The sequence below is a fragment of the Lonchura striata genome, chromosome 2 (assembly GCF_046129695.1).
Source record: "Lonchura striata isolate bLonStr1 chromosome 2, bLonStr1.mat, whole genome shotgun sequence".
Classification (NCBI taxonomy): Eukaryota; Metazoa; Chordata; class Aves; order Passeriformes; family Estrildidae; genus Lonchura; species Lonchura striata.
Genome location: NC_134604.1, coordinates 31,566,493 through 31,591,892, shown reverse-complemented (window position 1 = coordinate 31,591,892; position 25,400 = coordinate 31,566,493). Strand labels below are relative to the sequence as shown.

General features: G+C 47.2%; 1 protein-coding gene across 5 annotated transcripts; it reads left to right on the top strand.

Moving 5' to 3' along the window:
* Positions 1-541: 541 nt before the first annotated feature.
* On the top strand, positions 542-25,173 carry LOC110472324 (alpha-2-macroglobulin-like protein 1). 5 transcript variants are annotated; one of them, XR_002465710.3, is made up of 36 exons: positions 543-784; positions 3,001-3,187; positions 3,520-3,682; positions 4,414-4,466; positions 4,753-4,773; positions 6,018-6,171; positions 6,606-6,690; positions 7,209-7,329; positions 7,441-7,558; positions 8,415-8,524; positions 9,219-9,389; positions 9,617-9,841; positions 9,968-10,031; positions 10,545-10,690; positions 10,844-10,993; positions 11,811-12,008; positions 12,666-12,753; positions 13,367-13,520; positions 14,309-14,537; positions 14,902-15,025; positions 15,206-15,327; positions 15,740-15,791; positions 16,187-16,270; positions 16,614-16,790; positions 17,095-17,176; positions 18,023-18,179; positions 18,765-18,839; positions 18,976-19,147; positions 19,618-19,832; positions 20,118-20,333; positions 20,727-20,842; positions 21,498-21,588; positions 21,846-21,914; positions 23,120-23,222; positions 23,907-24,005; positions 24,996-25,173. XR_002465710.3 is itself a non-coding variant. In XM_021533906.3 (36 exons), exons 1-35 carry the CDS (start codon positions 714-716, stop codon positions 23,945-23,947), a joined length of 4,401 nt encoding a protein of 1,466 aa, XP_021389581.2. In that variant the 5' UTR covers positions 543-713; the 3' UTR covers position 23,948; positions 24,996-25,173. The 5 variants fall into 5 exon arrangements, 3 of the variants coding, with proteins under 3 accessions (XP_021389582.2, XP_021389581.2, XP_021389580.2); XM_021533906.3 differs by having other exon boundaries at positions 4,756-4,773; positions 23,907-23,948; XM_021533905.3 differs by having other exon boundaries at positions 23,907-23,948.
* The last annotated feature ends 227 nt before the right edge of the window (positions 25,174-25,400 follow it).

Below are 25,400 nucleotides of genomic sequence, written 5' to 3'. Positions count from 1 at the left end.
TCTGGGAGCACATCTGAGTCTCCAAAATTAAAATGGGGTTTCAGTTCAAGTCTAAACTAGTGAGAGAAAAAACAGAAAGACAACCAAAAGATAATAAAATGCTAAAATACTTCCCTTCCTCCAGGGAGGAATGGGGACACTGGCAGAACTGCATGTGAAGTTCTGGGCTCGTCCAGCTGGAGGCTGCAGGTCAGGAGTGAAATTTCAGTGAGAGGCAAGTAATACCTAAAAAGTTCTACAGAAGAAGAATTACAGAGAAAAATCCACCGACATCCCAAAGAATTATTTTGCATCCAAATGTTTCCGATGATACCCCAGTAAAAAAAAAATGGGAATTTTTTTTTTTTTTTTTTTGGCCCCTATACCAAATACAGTAACTAAGTACTCCTGCTGCCAGCAGCCGTGCTGCCTAAGGCAGACAAGCCCTCTCCCAGAGAAACACGACAAGCCTCAGAGTCTCGCAGCAGCTGCCTCTGGTTTGCAAGCAGTAAACACGGCCGCCACCCCTTTCTCCCGCCCACATTCCAACCACGAGCAGCCCGACCTCCACCTTGGGGCTGAAGCCAAGGGAGGAACGGGCGCTGGTCAGGGCAGGAGCTGCGAGCTCCATCGCCTCTGGATGAGGGGGAGAAGGAAGACAGCAGGAGCAGGGGAGAAGGGGGTACTGAGGAGTGGCTAAGCTTTCCTTGGAGGAATTCGACCTGCCATCAGCTATGTGGAGGATCATTCTCCTGTGGGGCTGCATCCTTCTCCTGCCCAGCGCGGCTGGAGTGCCTGCAATGCTGTAAGAACTTGGCTGCTTCGCAAATGTGCTCTGGGCTGTGAGGGATCCTGGCGGGGGGCGGCAGTATGACAGAAATGGGACAGAAGTCTTAAGGTGAGGAGTGTTTTTCCGGAGAGGCATAATTTCTCACGTTCCCAAGGTTTTGCTTGGTTTCCATGTGCACTTTCCCCACATTCCCCCTGCTACCTGGCTCTTCCTTTAGTGCCTTTGATGCAGACCATGTATTTCAGCAAGGACTCGGGCAGAACGACTGCCGGCTTTCTGCATGTGCTTAATTCTGACCTTCCGATATCTCACATCTCCTGCTGTGTTCCAGAATATGTTTTCTTTGGGCTAAGCTTTTCTTCCGAGAGTCATAGGTCACCATTAAATAGTTTAGCCAGCAAAGCTGAGTGTCTTTACAAAGTGAGCAAACATGAGCCCAAGTATCTGGCAGAGATGCTCTTGGTACAGCAGTACGTTCAGTCCAGCTTGGTTGGCCATCTGCTTCCACCACACCTTTTCTCAGACCTCTGTCAAGGACAATTCCCAGCACAACTTCTCTTCATATACTTTGTCAGGAATGCAGCTCCTGTTCCAGCAGACACTGCTGTGATGTCCTGGCTTGTGAACTTCTTGCTTTTTTGGAAGGCGTTTGCTTTTGCAGCCATGGCACAAGTGCAAACAGAAGCATGACTGTGCTTGAGCAGTAGATGTTACAGTGGAAAATATGGCAGCAGGTTGTAGCTGGGTTCCCTCCTGCTGCATGTGTGCACAAGCCTAGTTTTAAAAACCTTCTCCAGTGGGAGTACTTCCTCTAGGACATGTTCCCACTCAAAGGATGTGCTTTACTGCTGTCTGCTTGCCAGTGTTACCTTCAGCATGAAGCTTTGCTTTATAGAAATACCACTTGCTTCAATAGGTTGTCTGCTGTCCTGCCTGTATTCCAATTTTTTTCATAGATTCATGATCCAGTTTGGATCTTGGGACCCTTGGATGACAGCCCCGGAGATGTTCTTTCTTACTTTTATAGCTCAGAAGGCAAGGGCAAGGGATGAAATGTTAAAGGTGTGTAAGAAAATGTTCCAGAGTAAAGGATCATTAAGAGCAAGGGGGTTGTCTAAACTAGTGAGACAAAAGTAAAAGGATCATTAAGAGCAAGGGGGGGTGTGGGAGGTTTTTTTAGTGCTCATCCCATCCTTTGGGATGAAAGCAGTGACATTTTAGTGCTCATCCCATCCTTTGGCACAAGGAGGGAGGAGAGCTCATCCCATCCTTTGGCAGAGGGCGGTGCAATGAGTCAGCTCAAATAGGAAAAACAAAATGTTGTTGGTATGTGTTTTGAGATCCTCAAGGCGGCTTGGCAGCATTCGAGTGTGACAGCAGTCAAAGGCTCCTGGCCAGCAGGACTTTGACTCTCTCTTGCCAGGGTGCTGAGCTCCAGAGAGCTGCCAGCATGTCACCTCATTTCCTCCTGCTTTTCTGATCTTTCCAGGCCCTCCCCTCTGCTTCCCGCAAAACATGCTGCTGGCTGAGCCTGTCCAAAGGCAGTGAGTGGGAGGAGACAGTGATAAGAATTTTGAAATCTGCTTGAATGTTGGCTTTTTGTTGGTCCTAGATGCTACAGTATAGTAAAAGATGGGAGCAAACAGTGAACAGCTTTTTGGTGTTGCGGACACAGATCAGAGTAGATGCAGAGATGGGAGAGGAAGTAGAGAGCAAAGAGCACTGTCAGGAGCTGAAGTGAAGGTGCTCATGAGTCTCTGTGGCTGGGACGTGGAGCTGGGACACTGGGTCCCTCACAGAGGACATTGTTTCTGAGCCCAAGAGTAGTGGGAAAACCAGCCAACAAAACTGATGGTGATAATGTAGTGTGGTTCAGTGCAAACATTGAAGACTTGGGAAACCTACAAGAGAGCCAAGCTGCTGCTGATTCCTTGGGTAACTCCCAAGGACCTCCTGGGGAGGTCCTTTCACCTTTTTTTCACTTTTAATTTGTAAGGTAGTGACTTTATAATTTTATATGTGCATGCAGCATATAATACTGCCTCACTGTCAATGTCTGCAGTACCTATAGATGAGAACAGTGTCATGTGCCACTTGTGTCATGACAGCAGAGTGAAGAGACCAGAAGTCTGCTAGGAAGTACCTAAATACAGGTCAAAACCTGCCCTCTTAGAAAGTCAGTTTACCCTGACTTCTCTCTTCTCTCTTCTTTTTCTCTTTTTTCCCAACAGAAACTATGCTGTGGCAATACCATCTCAGCTCTACCACCCATTCTCAGAGACAGCGTGTCTCCAGCTCAGCAGAGAGCAAGCAGTCCCAATCCACGTATCAGTCACCTTGCAAAGCAGAGCTGGGAATGAGACTCTGATCACTCAGTCCATCTCTCAGCTCCCATTCTTCCATTGCAGAAGCTTCCAGGTGAGGAAGATACTTTCAAGGGTTTTCACTAGGGTGGATATTGCCTGAGTTCTGCTCTTGCTGGGCAGGAATGCAAAGAATTGTGTCTTCCCATTAGGACATCTTAATTGGCCAATAATCTTCTGCTTCAGCCTGCATAGGTCTGCCAGTGTCCTTTCTGCTATGTAGCCCCACTAATATTTTACCCTCCTAGAAAACTATTTGAAATGTTCTGTGAAGTCTTTCCAGGCAAGAAGAACTAGAGTAACCCAAAAGTTATAATTGTTATTCCAAAACCCTTGGGATCAGTGAATGGAATCCACCCTGAATGATGGTTATAACTATACCTGCAGGTCCCTCCTCCTGTTGGAAACCCTGATGAAGTGGCTTTTGTTGTTATCACAGTCTTGGAAGCCAACTCAGAGTTCCAGAAGAAACAGAAAGTCCTAATCAAGCATGCAGACAAGAAGACTTTTATCCAGACAGACAAACCTGTGTACAAACCTGGACAGATTGGTATGGACAGAATGCCATGTCTTGTGAGAGAGAGAATGGTTCTCAGGCCACAAAATGTGGGGTACTCTTCTAGTCCTCTGAACAGGACCTGCTCAGGAAGGGAGATGGGCCACGGGCTTCCTTCTAGGCTTTGAGGGGTTTGGGAATATCTCTCTCCTATGCCAGCGTGCCGTATGCCATTGTGAACAGGGCTTGTGTGTTTTCCTTGATGCGTGAGAAAAGATTTAGAAGCCACAGTGTTATACTCGTGATTGCTCCAGTTAAAGTCACAGCTGTCTGTCAGGGCTCTAAATCCCTCTCTTCCCCACAGACTTCCTCAGGTGAGGATTGCACACCTACAGGTCCCACCACTGCCCTTGCACAGCTCGGATCACCACAGGGTTCAGCTGTTTGCCCCATGCCTCTGCACACCTTCCACTGGGATGACCTTCAGTGCAGGCAAGACTGAGTGGCCCACCACAGGTCCACTGTCCAGAAAAATACTCTTTGCCACCAGCACCAGCCTTCCCAGAAAGCCCCACACTGCCTCTCCTAACACTTTTATTTTCTAGTAGGCTTCCAGCTCCTAGCAGGGCTTTGGGCATAGGCCTAGCAGTGGATGGCTCTGTCTGCTGCCCTCATCCTCTCAGTGAAACACATGTACACATCTTTCTTAGCCTTGTGTTCTTGTTATTTCCTATTGAGAAACTTGATTTCATTTCAGCCAGTCCCGTTTTCCTTTTTCTTTGTAGTCAAGTTGCGGATTGTGACCTTGGATCAGAATTTTATTGCCAGCAGTGAAACAGTAAGTCAAGAGGGAAGATACCTGAAGTGTGGAAATGTTATGAGCTGCCTGCATGTCTTCTAGATCAGTGCTTGGCCCAGCCAGGAGATGTGTGTACAGCTGGTCTCAAAATTGCTTTTGGTGCTTACAGTGCTGGGCACCATCTGCAAGACAGGAGCTGCTCATGGGTTATGGGCAGTTGCTTAGAAAAGACTGATGGATGGTTGGGGAATTAAAAAATACCAGGGAGGTGGATGGTAACTTACTTGAAAGCATCCCACCAGTAACTGTTGTTTTCTCCCCACAGCAGCGCTTGGTGGAACTGAAGGTAAAGCTCCCACTTTATTGAAAGTGATGAACTCTTCTCACCCTGGGGAAGACACAGGTTTGGAGACGGTGGTAGGGAAATATTGATGCAGAAAGTCAGCTAGCTCAGAATGAATGGGAACAGTCCTTGACTGCTTGTCCTTCCTTCGTTCCATGTCCACAAAAGTTTGGCAGAGCCATGACACTGATCACACAGGGATCCCTGCAGTAAATGATGGGTGCCACTGAAAACCAGCAAACCTTCCTAGAGTGGTTACTAGAATTCTAGTCCCTCTAGCCTATGAATTGAAGACTTGTGAAAATCCTGAAGTTTCCTTAAAGATACTTTTATATTTACCATCTAGAAAACAAACATTTGACCAGTTAAGTGTTGTGACTGCACAGCTAGAAACACTTCCTAAAGCAGCTTTCAGGCTGCTGATTCTTAAAATCTGTCCAGAGTAATCACTGTGCTGAGGAAAGACAGCTGAAAGGGGTTGTGGGGTTTGTAATACCCATGCAGAGAGGTTAGAGTCCCTGCTAGCAATGGGCAGTAGTTAATATACATGTCATACCCAGCAAGGAATCATTACATGAACACCGTTTTCAGACATCTACGCAATACTTTATGCCAGTTTATGCAAACATAGCACTCTGATCCAGCTTCACCTTTTCAGCAGTGCCCACTTGTTCCACATTAAGCATCAACTCATCACAAAGCTCCTACTGGCTGGGCAGTGTGGCTGTAGCAGAGTTCTGTACCCTGCCCTCCCAGAACCAGTGGTGGGAGAACACTGTCCTTCATGACTGGGCCTCAATGGTCCCCCTGCTTGGAGTCCTGGACTTGTTTCCCCATTCTTTCCTGGGGATTCAAGACATCATTTCCCAGTAGCTCATGCCTTAGAGGCAGAATGTCTCCACAGTGACCTTGTGAGCTGTGCCAGCTCAGGTGACCACAGAGATCTCTAAAGAAGGACCACTTCTTTCTCTTATTGAGACAGGCAGGCAGTAAACAACAGTCTTGCAGCAGTCAGAGATGGCAGTGCCACCAGGGAACAATGATATGATAGATTTACTTTGTCAGTGAGACAGGGAGAAAAGTCCTTTCCTGTTTGAGCCTGGACTCACCTGAGCATTGTAGCTGTGCCATAGACATGGGCTCTCAGGAAAAGAGAATATGTGGTCAGACCACACCCTGGTATGTTGGACATCCTGCAAAAGTCTTTTTGCACTAGAAAATAACTACTCTCTACTCCACTTGTGCAGGACCCCAAAGGAAACAGGATTGCACAGTGGGTGGATGTTACACCTGTGGGAGGCATTGTGGATCTGTCCTTCCCGCTGGCTGCAGAAGCCCCACTCGGCGAGTACAGCATCAGAATGCCTGGCCTCACACGCACCTTCAGGGTAGAGGAGTATGGTAAGACTCTCAGGAAGCTGGTGGCAGCAGAGAAAGGTGTATTGCCAGCCTCCAGCACCCCTCCACACACAGAGCTGGATGGGCCATGCAGCTGTGAGCAGCTGTGCTGGTTGTGCTGTCTCCTGGGAAGTGCAGCTGCCTGCCCGCAGGTGTAATCACTGACCTTCACCCAAGCCCACTGGCTTTCTCCTCCCCCATGTCCTGCAGATGGGGCTGAGACAATGTCCCACAGCTGTGCTCTAGGGAGGAGACTGCCTACTCCTGTCCCATTCTCCTAGCTGGGCTGTTGGTGTATTCCTACCAGGCCATGTGCTGGGACAAAAGGAGAGTTGGTTTTTTTGGGTTTTTTTTCTGTAAACAACCACTTTGGAAGGATTGGAGCAAATTAAGTCTTTCTATTCTCACTGAATTATCTTTTTCTTGCTTTCACACAGTGCTACCCAAGTTCAGTGTCTCCATCCAGATGCCTCAGGTGGTCACCATCCTAGAGGAAAACTTCCCTCTCCACGTCTGTGGCATGTGAGCTGACTTATCATGGCAGAAGGTGCATTTTTACTGGTTTGAAAAATGCACAGCCATCAATAACTGAGCTCAAAATGGTCTCTGCCAACCCTACCCTCACCCCAAGAGTTGGTACCCTGTCATCCTTTGCTAAGCAATTCTCCTGGATTGTCACCTTTCTCCAAATTCTCTCTCCCTACTTTCTCTGTGAGTCTGAAAGTGTGGCAGTGCATTTCATCAATGCAGCATGTGCCCTACAACACAGCACCTCTGCTGTATTTGTTAGTGACAGTGTTGTAGGAATAATGGCTCGGCTTGTGGCCAACACAATGTCCCCTAGCCCTGCCTGGTAGGACTAGTGTTGACTTGGAGAGAGCTCACCCACTGCCTTCTGTCTCGATCTGATGAGGCCATTTGTACTTGTTGGCCTCCTCTGCTGAGCTGTATAGCTGCAAAGCACAGGGTAAAGCTGACATTCCTCACTCCTGAGCCAATGTTTCTGTGTGAGTGTAAGTCCTCTGTGCTCCCTTTGCCAGGTACACCTATGGGAAAGCAGTCCAGGGTAGTGTGAAGGCTGTGGTGTGCCGTAAACACATCCGCTATAACCGCAAGTCTTCCAAAGCCAAGCGCAGTATTTGTAAGGATTACACCGGCGAGGTGAGCACGGGAGACACCCACCCCTCTTGCAAAAGGGAGGGAAGAGGGCAAAGAGACAAAACACTCCTTTGCCTTCATGATTGGTTAACAAATACAATTTCACATTCCCAGACAAACGACGATGGCTGCTTTTCCACTGAAGTGAATACTAAGGTTTTCCTCCGGAAGCATGGTGATAATTATGATTTCAATCTGGAAGCTGAGGCTTTTCTGAAAGAAAGTGGAACAGGTAATAAAAACTGATTCTACACTTTGTGGGAAAATCTTCTATTATACACACATAAAATGTACTTGTCTTTGGGTTTTTATCTGTAAGACAATCGAGTTCATCCAGTCTTGATGCCTGCTCTGGCAGTAATTTTATTTTGACAGAGATGAGCAAAAGCTGCTTTCTCTTGTCTTCTCATCACATTAAAAATGTGTACAGAGGTGGGCCAGGCCAGGTTTTCTTGTTCTTAAACCATATTTTAGGACAGTCTATTGGAATGAGATGTTATTCGGAGCAACTAGAGATAATCAAGGCCCTGACTATGTACTGTTATTAGCTCCTCATTAGATTTATCTCCACATCCCAGATGGGAAGATAAGGTTTCTTATAATATTCCTACTCTCACAAGATTTTGCAAAGCCTTCCTTTTCTTCCTGTGAAGAAAATGTTTCACAGCCCCTTGCCAGAAGCAATGGCACACATCCACATAACTGCAGTGATTTCAGATGGGTACACAGGACAAAACCTCAGGCTGTGAACTGACATGGGAAAGGCAAGGAAAAATGCTGCCTTCTAGTGACTGCTGTGAGGAGGGAAGGAGAATGGAAGAGGACAATTACAAGTAGGACCATCTTAAAGTGGGAAGGAGTCTTTGTGAAGTGTCTGACAGAGAGTTCCAGATAGGCTGCTGTCATTCTGTCACGTCAGAGTGTAGGAGGCACCATAGCTGGGTGCATATGTGTCAAATGACTCCTGAAGCTGCATGGAGAAACTGGAGTGCCCTATGAGTGATAGTCCATCTTTTAACTGAGGTTATCCGATCTTGATGCCTGCTTAGACGCGATACTCACCTGCATGTGCCTCTTGTCTTTCCCAGGGGTGGAGTTCAACACCACTGAAAACTGCAAGGTCACTTTTGATATCACAACTCTCCAGTTCTGGGGGACGAGCTACTACTATCAGCAAGGAGCTCCCTACTATGGAAATGTGAGTGAAAAGGGAAGAAACATGGAAAGCCCAGCAGCTGGGTCTAAGCAGGTGGTAGGCACAGAAGTGCCCAGGGGTCCCCTTGTTCTGAGCTGCCCAAAGCTGCCAGCACAATCCTCTGTCCCAGACCCTCCTTTGATATATCTACCAAGAGGTTAGCTGTCACTACTGGACACAAAGTAAGTACACAGACGCTTGGTAAGTTCAAAGGAGAAAAAAAAGAAAGTTTTTTATTCGAGCATCTAATATTTATAGAATTCCAGAGGTAACCATGGATTGGAGGATGGAATTACCACCTCTCCAACCACACTGGTCAAACTAACAGTCCATAAATTCTCTCCTCCCACAATGAAGAATGCAAAACAATCATTATTTACATGAACAGTGCGTGAGAACTCCAGTAGAAATATGTAAACAGATCAGAAAGCTGAATAAGTTTTATGACAACTTTAAAACTTTCAAAAGAACTATAAAAGAAAACTTAACACTTTTAAAAATCAGGGGCAACAGTTATCCAAAGGAGTGACTGCAGGGTCTGTGGCTTTGCTGGATGAGATGGCCGCTGCATAAATGGGGAAGGGTTGGAGATGTTAAATATCACACTGAAAGTCCCTTTATAGAGAGTAGACTGGGACTTCTACTGGGATGTGGATTTTCAGGCCTCCAACTCTGACTGTTCTCTGCATTGTTACAGCTGGAACTCAGAAGTGCCAATGGGACACACCTGAAGAACAAGAAGGTGATTCTTACAGTGTCCTATGGGAGCAGGAAGCAGACCAAGACCTACCTCACAGATGACACTGGGATGGCCTCCTTTGTCTTAGAGACATCAGCATGGGACAACAGCAGTAAAGTCATACTACAGGTTAGGAACCAGTTATTGCAAACCAGTCTGGAGCTAAGCAGGTAACTAGAATTGAAATTCATTATAAGGGCAGATACATGCTAATACTTTACCCACATATTGAACTTGGTGTAGGTGGAAGTAGACACCCTACGCTGGGATAGTTCAGAGCCCGCTGTTTAGTCAGCCTTGGTTTTGGTGTATGAAGAGCTGTAAGAAATCCTCAGACATTTTTTTCTGTGCCATAGGCAAAATCCCAGCCAGAGGACTTGAACAGTCAAAACGTGAAGGTGTCTTACGGCACCGCATCGCTCCCACTGACGGCCTCCTACTCCTCCAGCCACAGCTCTGTGAGGATCCAGCCCGTGCAGGCAGTGCCAGCCTGTGGGGATGTGCAGCAGGTCACTGTGCACTACCACATCCTTGCCACAGAGCTGGGCCACCGGGCTGCCAGAGCACACTTCTACCACCTGGTGAGTGCGGGCAGTGCCAGCGAGGTCAACTCTGAGCCTGGTCTGTGTCAGCACAGGGCTATTTGCTGGCCCAGAAACATGGAGCAGAGGCACTCTCAACCCTTTGTTCTGTTCATTACCCTTTAGGTTATGGCCAGAGGGTCCCTCGTGCATCATGGCCAAACAACAGTGCTTCTTGATCCACCATCAGGTAAAAACATCTAACTCCCAGGAACAGATTAAGGGATCTAACAAGAAAGTCTTTCCAGCCTAGATGGAGAGGGAGAAAAAAGAGATCTGAGACTAACAGGAAACCACAGAGCTGGCACAAAAAACCTCTAGGAAATATGCTGTCTTTTTTCTGTCTTTAATTTCCTTTTTTTTTTTTCTGCTGATCAAATGATGACACTGTCAAAGTTTATCTGCCAAGCAGGAAATTGTCAGAGACTTCCAGGGCAACTTATGGAGTCTTTCTGGTCTCAAGTGGAAAGTAATTTCTCTTCCAAGTGCTCACTGTTGCCAAGGTGTGTCATTATATAAGGTCACTGCTGTAAAAACCTCCATCCTGGCCTAGCTGTGGCCTCCCCAGAAGCAAGGCAGAATAGTTTTTATTCAAGAATCTGTACAGAAGTATTACAGAGGAAGAGCACATTGCTGCTGTCATCCTTGGATTGCAGACTGCCTTGCACCTTGCTGTACTTTTTCAATTTTTTCCTTCCTTCAGGTCAGTACAGTGGGGCTTTCAATGTCACTCTGCCCATTGATCTCATTTCATCCATGGCTACCCTCTTTGTTTACATTGCCTTCCCTGAGGGACAAGTGGCAGCAGACACCCTCCGTCTGAAAGTGTCCAGCTGCTTCAGGAACCGTGTAAGCAGTGCACAAAACATAGAGGGGCGGGTAGGCTGGAGGGTGGCTGATGACCTGTAAACTGGCAGTAGATATGCAGCAGAATCCAATAACCCCAGCTTCCCCTTTCCTTCATCTCAGTGTCTGCAGTCCCCTTTTCTTCTGTTGTTCCAGGTGAAGCTTGGCTTCTCGGATGCAGTGGCTCTCCCAGGATCGGCTGTCCGTCTCCATCTGCAGGCTGCGCCAGGCTCCCTGTGCAGCATCCGTGCAGTAGACAAAAGTGTCCTTCTCCTGAGGCCAGAGGCTGAGCTATCCAGGGATAGTGTGAGTCACCTCATGCTGACCACTGCTGCCTAATGAGGCATGGTGGATATACCAACAAGTGCTTGAATGGGGACAGGGCATGGTTTAATGAGAAAAAATGAAGGCAAACATCAAACGCCAGCCAAAATTTCCAGTGTCTACAGAGGGTTTATTCTGTTAGAATAACCCACTGTCATCCCCAGCTACAGCCTGAAGTCGCATCCTTGTTAAAGTGCTTTACCACAGTGGCAAGCAGAAGGCAAGAGACATCCATCTCCTGAACTGATTCACAACAATGCACTGAAAAAAAAAGTTGTGTTAAAAAAAAATGCCACACATAGGATAGGCTTCTTGTCTTTGTTCCAGCTCACATAAACCATACAGTCCTTCCATTCACAGAGTGTGCTCTATGTGGTGTATTGGCAGTGGAAGGGTAGCTTTTCTCTTCTAGACCTTGGTCTAAGGGACACCTGATTTGCCTCTTGACACTGTCTTGGTGGATCCAGGATGCATCTTCAGTCAGACAGGAAGCTGTCCAATGTTCCCCCTATGCAGGAAAGATGTCATTAGTGTTTGCATTCAGTTCACAGGTACAATTATTAAGCTAGAAGTGGCCACAGCTATGTAGCCATACCCCAGAGGGGTTCATGTTCTTCTCTGGTGCTATACATCCAAAATTTGTGGAGGTTCTCATAAAATTCAAAACTTCTTGGAGTTGGGTTTTTGTGACAGGCAGGACCTGAGCTTGGCCTCTGAGATCACAGGAAATTTCTGGATAGAAATTAAAATCTTCCCACCTCTCACACTGACCTGTACTGTTCTTATTCTCTCTGTACAGGTGTATAATATGTTCAGCTATGCTCAGGAGCAGCTTAGCACCCTCACAGATGTCTACAGTGACTATTGCACTATCCACAAGAGCCCTGGAATCACTGATGCCTCTCAGACAACCCTTTCACCAGGAATGATGTCACCGTTCATGTACAACAGATACTCTTATGCAGTGTCCCAACCAGATGTTTATGAATTTCTGAAGGTAAATCTAATTTCTAAAAATCCTGAAATATCAGAGCTGAGCACTTTTGTATCCCAGGTCAGCACACGTAGATTCAGACTGTCTTTCCTGTAACTGCTGGTGACTTCACAATCTGAATTTACCAAGCTTCTGAGCTAAGAGATCAATGGCACTCTATGCTCCCAGTATGATAAATTCCCATTGATCAGGCAGATTCCTAGAACCCAACTTCCCATTAGTCCCCCTCAGAGTTTCCAGGGATTGGAAGCAAAGTGGATTGTCAGCCTGTGTCAGAAAAAAATGGAGGTTAGAGAAGCAAAGCATCTGAGAGAAAAGAGGAAACCAAGGAAAGGAGAGAAATAATAGTAGAAAGGAATGGCAGTGAAGGATAGAGAAAAGTCTGGGTTAGGGCGGGCAGCAAACTGTGGTGCCAAAATAATGACTTCCTGTACAGGCATGCAGATGAAAGTGGTACCCCCACAATCCTTTGGCATGAGGACCAAGCTCTGGGAGCAGGACAGTTCTGCCTTCTCTCCCAACATAAATTTGCGGGTTGTGCTGAGGTGCAACAGCACAGAGGAGCTGTGATACACTGGGAGGAGGGGGAGAGACAGGCTCTTGGACACGCCAATGCCTCCACAGAAATATACCTTCTTTTCTCCCCCTTCTTTCCTCCAGAATGCAGGTCTAACATTTTTAACCAACCTTAAAATCAAGTCTCCAATTGAATGCCGCACCCAGACCACTTTTGACTACGACTACATGTGTACATCTTGATTTTTCCTGTTTCTTTGGAGATCACGGGTAACATATAGGCTGCACATGGGTAGCTGAACGTGCAGTGTATTTAGGAGCTGGGGATGGCTTACACACATGAGTGGGAGGTTGTACAGGAGATGTGCTCCACAGAGAGAGGGAAAGGCCCTGGCTGGAATGTGTGTCCAGTGCACTGGAGGGGTACAGGGGTGGCTGCAAGGTTTGAACCTGTTTGCAAGCTTCATCTGGTGAGCAGGAAGATAATATGGGAAGAGGGGCATCTGTCTCAGGAAAGAAAATCTGTTTGTAAGACTAGGAAAGGTCTGTCTGGAAACCAGAGAATGAACCAAGATTGGCATTGGGCAGTATCCATGCTTTTCTGCAGGGAATGAGAGCAAAACTTTGAGCAGGTAAAATGTCTCATGGGGGAGAACACATACTGGAATCCCCGTAGCCTACTGGTTGTCTTGTGGAAGACAATAATGAAGTTGAAGGCATCTTGGAAAGGACAAGAGGGTTTGGGCTGGGGGTGGGAGGGAAGGAGAACCGAGCTTTTTCTGGATGAGCTCTATGCTGTTTTCACAGTTGCTCTGCCTTTGAAGGAATGCTTGTATTCCCAATAGCTTTTGATGAGCTGGCAGACTTGGAGAGCTTGTACCCAGAAGCAGATGCTGCTGTTGAAGCTGCTGAGGCAGAGCTCACCGAGCTGGGCAGCGAGTCAGCACCAGCACGCACCTGGTTCCCAGAGACATTCATCTGGACTCTGGTTCCCATCAAGTGAGTAGTTATGGGCTGTGGCTCCACAGGGATACAGACTTTCTATCAGACACAGCAGAGAGAACGGGCAGGAGCAGAGACAGGGCATTATTGCCTTCTGTGCACAAAGTAAAACAAGGAGGTATGAAGAAGTGAATAAGGACAGTGGAGTTTTGGTTCAGTTGTTGTCTCTGCTTGAGGTTTTCCAAATGCTTCTGGGAATTTAACATCACACACTCTTTCAGGATGCAAGAGGCCTCCACAGATCCATGGCTCAACATTCTACACAAGGCAGGTCCTGTTAGATCAAGTTGTAGTAAAATACTCTGTATCCCCAAGGATGGACATTCCTCAAATTACGTTTCCATGTTTGGCCATCCTTATGGTGTTTTCTTATGTCAGGTCAGAATCTCCCACATTCCAGCTGTGTGTTACCTTTTGTCCTGTCAATATCCACCTCAGAAGAGACATGTTCCATTGTTTCCACACTTTCCCAATAGGAAGTGTCACACTATACTCCATGGAACAGACTGGGTGTAGAACATGGGCCCTTGTGAGCCCTCTGTGTCCACACAAAAGAGGAATTTCAGGTGCAGCACTGCTCAGAAGCAAATTTTGGGTTGCAATTTCCTCTCAAGTCATTCCTTGCCCACCTATTTGCTATCCTTCCCATACCTCTGTCCTACTTGCCAGGAATCCCCACACCTCCACATGCCCTTCCATTCCATAGTCTGAATTTCTGCATTTGTCTTCCTAAGAGAGCTCTTTCCATTGTGGGGACAACCTCTTCCACTCTGTTTTCTCCTCAGTGATTCAGGGGCTGCTGAGCTAGCTGTCACAGTACCTGACACTATCACAGACTGGAGAGCCATGACCTTCTGCACCTCGGAGAGCCATGGCTTGGGAATCTCAGAGACCACCAACCTGAGGAGCTTCAAGCCCTTCTTTGTGGAACCCACTTTGCCCTATTCTGTTTTCCGGGGAGAGTCCTTTCCCCTGAAAGTCAAAGTGTTCAGCTACCTGAAGCAGTGCATGGCGGTGAGTGGCTCCCTCCAGGATGGTTTGGAGCAGAGGAATGTGTGGGAACTACTTTACTAATAGAGACCCAAACAGAGGAGCTGCCTGCTTAGGCACTGGGCAAAAGACACCGGAGAAGTTGTACAGTTTAGTTCCACACAGAGCCATCACTGACCAGTTTATCCCTCCCCAGAAGCCAAACTTTACATATGTAAATTGCATGTCCATGGGACACTGCTGGTGTCCCACAGATACTGCAACAAACCATCAACATACTCACCCCTGGCTTGTGGGATCGACTATTATTTGAATCAAGGGCCTGAATGGAAAAACACAGCATCAACAGAAGCTCTGTAACCTGAACTCCATTTTGTTTTACCTTTAGCTCCAGCTTAGCCTAATGGACTCCAGGGATTTTGAGTTTCTTCATGAAAATGTCAGGTTCACTCTTTGCCTGTGCCCTGATTCAGCAAAAACATTTTCCTGGGATGTGAAGGCTACAAAATTAGGTAAGGGGTCAAGGGAGAGGCAGGGGTGGGAAGCACTGGCAGAGCTGCTTGAGGAAGCCAGAGCTGGGCTGGAAGGGAGACTGGCCCACTGTGCAAAACATGAGTGAGCAGCCCGAGGCTGAGTGAACAAAAACACAGGCATAGCTGTGCCAACCGGCCTCTTGATGTTTTGTTTTTTAGGGAAGGTGAATTTCACCATCACTGCTGAGGTGGTGGAGCAGGAAGATGTTTGCACAGAGCGTACAGCTGTTGTGCCTGAGTCTGGAGGGAAGGACACAGTGGTTAAACACCTGCTGGTGAAGGTCAGGCTGCACTGGGGGTTCTGGCAAGGCTGGAGCTGGGTCGGGCTCAAGACAGTCTGGTGGGTGGCTCTGGGAAGGAGGAGTCAGCCAGTGAGGTGGGCACGTTTCTCAGGGAGACTGGTCAAGGAGAGATTCTGAGGGTAGATTGGACTGGAGCTCCTCCATTGGATGGGACAGAAATGTCAGAACTGCTTGCTGGCAGGGCAGTGGGGTCAAAAGCCATGCAGCAGCTGAGAAACCTGCTTCCCAGAACAACTTCACTGTTGGCATGGATATCTCTGCTGTCTATATGAACCCCTTTGCCAAGGCCCATAAGGATGGAAAAGGTGCTTGCAAAAAGGTGGGGTGCTGCACAGCTGCTCTCTGATTTTACCTCTCTCCCTTCTGAGCTGACCAGCCTTTTCCCCACCAGGCAGAGGGGCAGCTGGAGGAAAAGACCCACACCTCATTCCTGTGCCCTGAAGGTAGGTGCAGAGACCCCCAAGTACTGTCTTACTGGGGCTGTGCTTGTGCACAGAACAGAGGTGAGATGGAAGCAGTGTGGTGTTTGAACAACTCTAGGACTCTCTGGAGGTGTGTAGGGAGCAGAAAGTCAGGGATCTTGGAATGTTTATGGGTATGCAAAGCCATTCAGCCCTACCCAGTAGTAAAAGCTCCTGGCAACATCAAGCCACTGCCTAACCACATCACAGACCCTCATCAATAGGTGTCTGGATCTCTATGTCATCCTTTCTTTTGAATTGCTGATTTCACCAACTGATTAGGTGATCCCAGACCTGTTTACACCATGTCCTGGGGGACACCTGTGACTCTGCCATCTTCCTCATGCCTGTTGTTCTGATGGTTTTGCCATTTGCAGGAACTTCAGCTTCAGAGACCATCTCTTTCACTATGCCAGAGAACATTGTCCTTGGGTCAGAGAGAGCCCACATCTCTTTCTTAGGTGAGTTTTTAGAAGAGTCTTGGGAAGTAATATTTTTCCCTGCAGGACACATCACTTCTGTTGCCACTGTGTCTTCTTTAGCAAACAAAGTAATGAAAGGGAATATGTACAGCAAGATGTAGTACTGTCTTCCAGAGCAGTATCCTATCTCTTCCTATACAAGTGGCACTGGATGGATGTATAATTTCACCAAGCCAGGGGAAAGACAGCCAAGTACCATATCCCTGTTCCTAAAGTCTCTAGACATGACATGAGCAGAGGTGAACTGGAGAATCTGCGAGACTGGAGTTGTTTTACACACAAGTATGCGTATGGCTCCCAAAGCTGTGGTTCTGTCCTACAGGTGACATTATGGGAACAGCACTGGACAACATAGATGAGCTTCTCCAGATGTCCAGTGGCTGTGGTGAGCAGAACATGGTTCATTTTGCCCCAAACGTCTTTATCACACGATACCTTGAAGAAACAGGACAGCTGACTCCAGAAATCAAACAGAAGGCAATTGCCTATCTGGAAAGCGGTGAGTGAATTCCTGCTTGTTAAGCTGGTGATGTCCACTACAGTGCTTGTGTGGAAGGAGCCTCAGCAGAGGCCTGGTGCTGAGTAGGATTTGTGCAGCATCACTTGCCCGGCATCATGGTAATTGCAGCAGTGTAAATCAGGCTAATGCATGTCAGCGGAACAAGCAGTACACGGCAGCCCTCTGCTAAATTCCTCAGAGATAATGCTCTCTGTAATGATCAGCAGGATTGGTGGGGCAGGTTGGCACCTGGAGAACAGGACAGGCACACAGCATCTTCACTACCCCCAGCCTCTTCCTGCAGGATATCAGCAGCAGCTCCTGTACAAGCACACAGACGGTTCATACAGTGCCTTTGGGGAAGGAAGTGAGCCAGGAAACACTTGGTAAGCAACAATATCCAAACACAACTGAGGAACAACCAACAGTTTGACTTGGTCAGGCTCGAGCTAGCTTGGAGTTTGTTCTGGGGAAACTGAGGCAGTCTAAAGGTGTGGAGTTATGAACAGAAATTGCTCCTGGGACCTTTTGGAAGGTGTCATGGCTTAAGCCCAGATGGAAATTAAGCACCACATAGCTGTTCGCTCAATACCATCCTCATGCCAAATCCAAAACATGGCACTGTAACAGCTACTGAGAAGAAATTAACTCCACTCTAGCTGAAATCAGAGCAATAATCATCTCTTACTCCATAACATTTATGTCATGCCAGGTTTCACACTCCCCAATATGCCGTCACTTTCCCTATTTATCTGTTTGGATAAATATACAAAATCTTCCTCTTAGTCTATGGAACACCTTGGTCAAAAGTGAACTAACGTGAAGTACCCATGTTGGATTGTTTGTTCTTGGGCGCCCCAAATGAGACCTATTCTGAAAACTTGGCAGCAAAGGCACCTTCTTTACATGTTTTCAGAATGCCCAAACAGGATTTGGAATTGTGAGCTCACTGAATGTCAGCTCTCCAGGGCAGCAAGGTACCCTGTTGGAATTAGAAGAGCTCTGAAGGTCTGAAAAATTGAATTTTTTTTCTCTTGCTGCACATGGCTCTGACCTCAAACTTCTTGAGCTCATGTGCATTGCTTCCAGTTCTCCATCTTCACAGGGGCTGTGGCCTGCTGGTATTTCTACAGGGAGAATGTAGTAGAAGACACAGAGACTCCTGTCTCCTCTTGGAGACATGCATCAAGTGACAGTTCAGTTCTATATCTTTCTTCCTTCCTTGGCTCTAGGCTTACTGCTCTTGTCCTGAAGACCTTCAGCCAAGCCCGGGACTTCATCCACATAGATGAACAAAATATAAAGGATGCTGCCAGTGCCCTGATTAAAAGTCAGACTCCATCTGGCTGCTTCAAGAGTGTGGGGAAGCTCTTCAACAATGGCCTGATGGTATGACATGTCCTGGTGGTTTATTAGGTACCTCAAACCTCCTTCACTTTTTGGTCCAGTTTGAGTGCCAAGAACAAATTAACTCTGTTGCAGGAGGAAGGCTCTGAAGTGCTCAGGGTCACCCTTGGGTGACACTCAGGGTTGCCTAGTCACTGTGGCACTTTTTCAAGTTATGAATGATGAAGGTTTGTGTTTGATGTGCACTTGGGAACTGAAATATTGCCCTGCCCTACCTCCATCTCAAGGGCTAACACTCACCACCTTGCAGCTGGGTTGTGGGAACATCCCTTTCCCCTGGCATTGAAATCTGCTACTGAAAATCTTATATTTGGGAGGAGAAAGGGGAATGTGCTCAGCAGAGGGAGAGAATCAGCTACCCAGAAGAGATTGGGGAACCCTGGCAGAGAGCTGCTCTGGTAAGCAGGACCTTTAAAAGTGGATACTAGTCCTGTCACTTCCTTAGAAGAAGGAATAGAACCAGCACTGTTACCTATGCTGGCATTTGCAAGGGGACCAGAAGGCACTGGAAAACTTTCCCTCTCCCTTCTCATAGCATCCCTCATCTGTGTTTTATGATGTCTGCAGGGTGCAGTGGAGGAAGGCCTGGGGCTGAGCTCTGTGATCGTGGTGGCTCTCATACACTCGGGGATGCCTCACTCCGTGAGTACCAGCAGCAGGAGCGGGCTGTGTGTGCAGCCTCTCGCAGGCACTGCCTGGGCTCTGCCTTTGGTTTCCACCCTGCATTCCCTTCCCAAACACCCTGCCCATAATGAGAGTGCTTTCAATTGTATCCTAGGACCCAGTTGTGGTGAAAGCTCTGAAGTGTATAAGGGACCTGGTCCATGCTGATACTGGCAGTCCCAACCTCTACAGCCTGGCACTGGCTGCAAATGCCTTTGCAGTGGCAGGGGACAAGGCCCTCAGGCAGAAAATCCTCAAAAGATTGGATAAAGCTGCTATAATATCAGGTACCACAAACTCTGGGGTGGGAAGGAGGGCCTCTTCAGAACTGTGTGGAAATCTCTGGGTTGAATAACCATGGGAGTGGAGGGCTGGAGTAGGGAAGGGGGAGTACTGCCAGAGCTTTGTGGGGAGTCCAAGGCTTGGCTATCCAAGCCTCAGTTTGCCAAGCTGTCCCAGGTGATATCCACACTGTGAGACAGATTGTCTCTATGGATCGTCTCACAGTCCTGGCCTCCCAGTCACCCAAACCAGGGGAGCTTCACAGATATTGTGGAACTCCTCCTGACCCTGCAGGCTAAGGCTGTGCTGGGAAAAGCAGGGTGTGGGGAGCAAATAGGGAGCTCTGCATGTATATCTTGTCCAACTGTATTATGTGCAATATGCATGTTTAATAGCTATATACAGGGGCTAAGTAGAACTCCAGGGTCACTACATACAGCTACACACTCCATAAATGTTCCCACTCCACCTCTAGATGACCAGATATTCTGGAGTCAACAGTCCAAACAGGAAGAAGATTCCCTATCTTGGTATCGGGCTCCATCTGTTGATGTGGAATTGACATCTAGTATCCTCATGGCTCATCTTACAAAGTCAAGCTTGTCATCAGATGAAATCAAAAAGGCATCCAAGATTGTGTCTTGGCTCACCAAGCAACAAAACCCATATGGAGGCTTTGCTTCAACCCAGGTAATGCCCCTGAGCCATCATCATCATCATCATCATCAGATTTGATGCTGTTTTTTTGAGAGCAGTGGATTCTAACAGCCCAGAATAAAAAAAGAAGAATGAATAAATTAAAGTTATAAATTTATAAGTCCTAGGAGTGATGGATAATCCCATGCTAAAAGCCAAAGGGAAAACCTCAACTCTTATTGTGCTATAGCTGCAGTATGAGGGAGGAAATGGCTAAGGATTGGGTACGCATAGGAAGTAGGAATCCTACTTTTCCTGATGGTTTTTCTTGTTCCTCAGGACACTGTTGCTGCTCTGGAAGCCCTAGCCCTCTATGCAACCAACATCTTCAGCAAGGATAGCCCTGATCTTCAGGTTTCTCTCACTTCCAAGGGTTTCAGCCAAAACCTCCGAGTAGACAAAAGCAATCGGCTCCTGCTGCAGACAGTAGAGTTGCCAGCCATTCCCCAGGATTATACCCTGCATGTGCAGGGCTATGGGTGTCTTTTCCTGCAGGTAAGCCCAGCCAGGAAGAAGAAGTCTGTCTGATGAAAACCTTGAAAGTCAGAGAATATCTCACCTTGCTACTTAGCCAACCAAGAAAACAAACTACTGTAGTAACTTGCAAGAATCTGGGCTTCAAGGCTGGTGGGGTAGCTGTGCTCCAACAGGAAGGTAACATCTGCTGCCCAGATGAAATCTGGATCATCTCCAGCCAGCCAGAGCAGCTTCTTTCCTCCAAGAAATCCACCAGGAGCAGTGCACTACTAGGAGAACCTCTGCTTCTGTCACATGTTTTTCTCTTACACCAATACAAGACAGCAAACAGTAGCTAGTCTAGACAAGAATACTCTCCAGCAAAGAACCCCCTGCTATTCTCTGCCATCCAGCTTCTTTCTCTCCTGGCAGGCCATCCTGAGGTACCACATCCCTCCACTGAGGAGCGAGGCAACCTTTGCTGTATCCATGCAGACGGAGTGCACCGTGCCCGACGCCTCCCGCTTCCCCGTCACCATTCGTGCTCGGTAGGAGACACTCGGTTTCCCCTTTCCTCCCCTGTGCTGAGAGACTTCTGGCACCATTCCAGTCTCTTGCTGGCAGGGTTCCCCTTCACTCGTGGGGTCCAAGTGCTGAGGTGACCCCGCTGTGCTCTCCCCAGCTGGGAGAGGCACAAGGCCCCAGAGGGGTGGCTCAGGCTGTAGTTCTGTCTTCTTCTATGCCACTCACCACGGAATTATACCAAGGTCTGTGGGTCTCAGCCCCTTCTAGGATTAGGTCTCAAAACACTGATGATGTGAAGGTCCTGTGGGGCTGCCACATACTCCTAAGTGTTCCCTCTTCTGCTCCTGGCTGACTGTCACACCACTCTCCTCTGCTGTACTCCTGCCTGATTTGGGACAGAACTGCCAAGAGAACAGGCACAGGATGTGATATTCCCTGCCATGCCTAAAGTAGGTAACACCAGAAGGCTTCCAAGGAACATACTGTCCTTGGCACAATTAAAAGTGAGCTCAAGGGAAGCACAAAGATTTATTACAGTGTAGAAACAGGTATGCTTACAGGAGAAACACTGGAAAGAAAGGCACATTCCTCCACCTGAGTACCAAAGCTGGGCTGGAGTATCTGGAGATCATGGCTCAGAAAGTAACATTAGTGCTGTCCCCTGGGTTCCTGCTGCAGCTACACAGGGAACCGTGTGTCCACCAACATGGTCCTGATCCAAGTGGAGCTGCTGTCTGGATACAGCCCCGTGGCAGGTTCACTGGAAGAGGTGAGACTGCGAATTTGTGTCCAGCTGGGATGGGAACAGTGATGGATGTCCATCATGCAGGACTGTATGCTGAAATGTGATCATTCCTGTGGGCAGAGAAACAGGGTTATTCTCTTCCAAGCTGCTCCTTGCCTTTCCCTACATCAACAGTTTCCCTGGCCATATAAATATTTGCCCATCCTCTCACAAGGACAAATACCCCTGAATATTTCTGCTTTTTATTAAAGCCTTTCTGATATTTTTTCTCCTATTTTCAGCTAAAGAAAATGCCTTTAGTGAAGAAAGTTGAAAGCAAAGCTGGCCAAGTCGTTCTCTACCTGGAGGAAGTGAGTGTAATTTGGGCATCTTTAAAGGGGCTATGGACTGACAGCTTTTATTCTTGTTTATTGTTTTCATTACTGTTTCAACTCTCCAGAGCTGTTGTTCCTGCATACCAGCCACATTTGCTGATCTGGAGAAATGTCAGTTGGCAGTTGTTCATCTGTAGAGCCACTTACAGGACTACTTAACTTGAGTGAAACAAGGAAAACTCTCATGTTAAGCCTATCTGTTGGCACTGTTAGAGACTATTGAAAGTCCATATATATGGTGCCTGAGTAGGACTGGGGAGTAGTAATAAGATCCACCTAGCAAATCCAAGCAAGCATGAAGTCTTAGAAAGTCTTAAGCAACCTGAATGCAGCAGAGAGCATGCAAGATTGCTCATGGATTTTGCCAAGTTCATTTGAAAGTAAACCAGATGGTTGTGTGAACAGAAGTGTTCACTCCACAGCCTCATGAATGAACAGTTTAACAACCACTCCAGCCTTTTTCTATCTCCATGAATACCTAAACAGCACCAGAAATGAGACCTGCCATGTATTTAAAACTCCAGCATTTCTAAGGAGCATTTCTGTGATTCTTCATCCTCAGTTTCTGTCAGTAGGCTGAGCTAAGCTGGCCTCATAGAAGTGGCTTAGTGTCACATGGATGCATTAGGCTTGCAAAGCTGCTTCTTTCAGTACATCTACAGCACAGAGCAGAAGATACAGATAAATATTTCAGCTCAAGCTGCCAGGTAACACAAGGTGCACTGCAATCAACAGCAGGTCATGTAACCACTACCCTACAGCAGATGTTTGTCCACAGCCTGTATTTGTCTGCTGAATGATGAGGGTTATGTGAGACTGGAGAATAAGAGCTGTGGTCACTGTGAATAAGAAAGTAGCCACTGAGGCCAGGTGCATGAAGGAGCTCAGTGTAGAGCTGGATGGGAAGGTGGGATTGGTGGGAACACTAGCACACCATTTAGGTAGTGCACACTGACTCCGTAGATTTTTGATGTTCCTCATGAGCTGAGTTAAATTTGGTGACCATAAAGGGGAGATAGAATGGGAAGTAAAAGATATTTCTGAGATGGACTAGAAAGCAGAATAGATGTGTTACAGTGGTGAGGTCTCTACAGAGCCTGAGTGCAAGTAGGTGAAAGGGGTTGTCTTACAGGACTTTTTTGTCTTTTTCTGTTTTTAATCCTTACATTTCTTGGTCTTAGCTGACTAGACAGCCTCAAACCTACACTTTCCTGGTGGAGCAGGACATGCAAGTGAAGGATCATAAACCAGCCAATATCAAGATCTATGATTACTATATGCCAGGTGAGCTCAGATGCTGCAAAAACCATCCAAATGTACTTCTGGAAAGAAAATTTCTGAGTTTTATCGAGTCTAAGATATTACCATCTCTGACATGGTTATCTGACTGTCCCTTAGAAGCTCTCTAGGCATGAACTTAACCTGTTGGTTTTCAAAATGGTAGTTCCTCCTCCCTCTGGTTCCAGAACTTGCAGGCCTGAAGCTGGTGTATAGAATCACTGAGGCTCTGGCTCTCCCAACAAGAGTGGAGCAATGAGCTGTGCTTTTGAGCACTTATTTTGTCAGAGACAGAAAAGGCAGAGGGACCATAGTGGGGGGATGACTCAGAAGATTAATGGCCCCCTTAGAAGAATAAAACCAAAACCAACTTGTCCTCTGTGCTGTGGGGTTCCTAGTGGGAAGAAAAGCTAGAAATGAGTCAGGGATTGCTATTCCTTCAGCAAGTGAAGCATTCATAACTGTGATGGGCCTCTCTGGGACTTGCAGCCTCTTGCCTTGTGTGAATCCTGACCAGCTGCAGAGGCATGGGCACACACCAGTGGTTTCATGTGTCACATTGTCACATAGAGGGAGTTGTAGCCTGTAAACTGAGGGAACATCTCTCCTAGGAACAGTGGCACAATTCTGGATTGCTTTTCTGGGTTTTTGACAATGTGCCTCACCAGCACTTTCTTTCTTGTCTTCCAGAAGAAACTGCAATGATGAGCTACAGTGTCCCATGCAAGTGAGGTGAGGGCCCAACACCTCTTTTGTTATCACAGGCATGGTCCTGAAGAATATGGAAAGGTAGGGAGATGCAGGCAAAGCCCTTGGTCAAGAAACTTGCCAGACTGCAGGTCCAGGGTAGAAAGCAATTTGCAATGCCAAGTAAGGATGAGTTCTATCCCAGTGGTTAAACTGAGGGAAAGAGAACTTAAGTAGAAGATTTGATGTGACAAGATCATGACAAAGCTGAAGATATGTTTTAGAAAACAAGGACTGCATGTACCAAGTACTATCACCAGTCCTGGCCCTTTGCATAAAAATACACTTTATTCAAGTCACCACAGTTCCCTTTCCTGGCACTTTCCCTGTGGTTTCACATCCCTCCAGCCCTGTGTACACAACATGCCATGCTCACCCTTACTGCAGGGCCTGGCCACGTTTCAATGCCAAGCCTTCCTCCATCTCAGCCTGCCTTCTGATCCACACTAGAGAATGGACCCCTGCCCATCCTCTTTCCATGCTGAGCAAAGACAAAGCTTAAGCTTGACCAGCACCAGTCCCTGCTCTAAACTTTCCTTGCACCTGTGTGCTTTCCTGCACACAGCCCACAAGACTGGGAAAACCACCTGCTCCGTGAATCACCTGAGGGAGGCACACAGCCCTGTCCTGGGATGTTTGCCACAAGCTCCACACCCTTACGAAAGATTCTGACATAAGCTTTGTATAGATAAAGTAAGAGAGAATCTTAGCTCATAAAACATTCTAAGTTGGAAGGGACCCACAAGGATCATGGAGTCCAGCTCCTGTCCCTGCACAGGACAACCCCAAGAGTCACACCATGTGCCTCACAGCACTGGCCAAATGCTTCTTGAACTCTGTCAGTTTTGGTGCTGTGATCACTTCCTGGGGAAACCTGTTCCAGTGCCCAACCACCCTCTGGGTGATAAGAGCTCTGTCCTTGGCCTGACAGTACCATTTGTCACAAGGTACAGAAAAGGCCCCTAAGTTCCCAGTAGTTAGTTTTAATACTTCAGGAACTTTTTTTTTTTTTGTCCTTTATTGTCTTCACAGGAACAGGGATATATCCCTCCTATGCAGTCTCTGCTCATCAGTCCTTTGTCACCCCTGCCAACTGTCACCACATGTAGATACGAAGAAAAGAGAAAATGCTTGGAATTTCCTGCTGAGCAGTTAGTTTCTGGAAGGCTCAGACTGTGTGTGACATCTTATTAAAAGTAGAAGACTAGAACTGTCTGGTTGAATGATTATTCAGGTTTACTGGTTTTCTCCCAAACCAGGAAAATTGCATTTAAGAGCAGCTGGGAGAAATAAATTCTCTACCTCTGCTTATGTACAAAACCCTGCCCCTCCAGGTGCAGATGTGCACAGGAGGAGATAGAGCATTAAAAAAGCTGATCCATATTCCTAGAAACAGATACTTCCTGTTTCTAGCTGGGTACATTCCCCGCTGCTTAC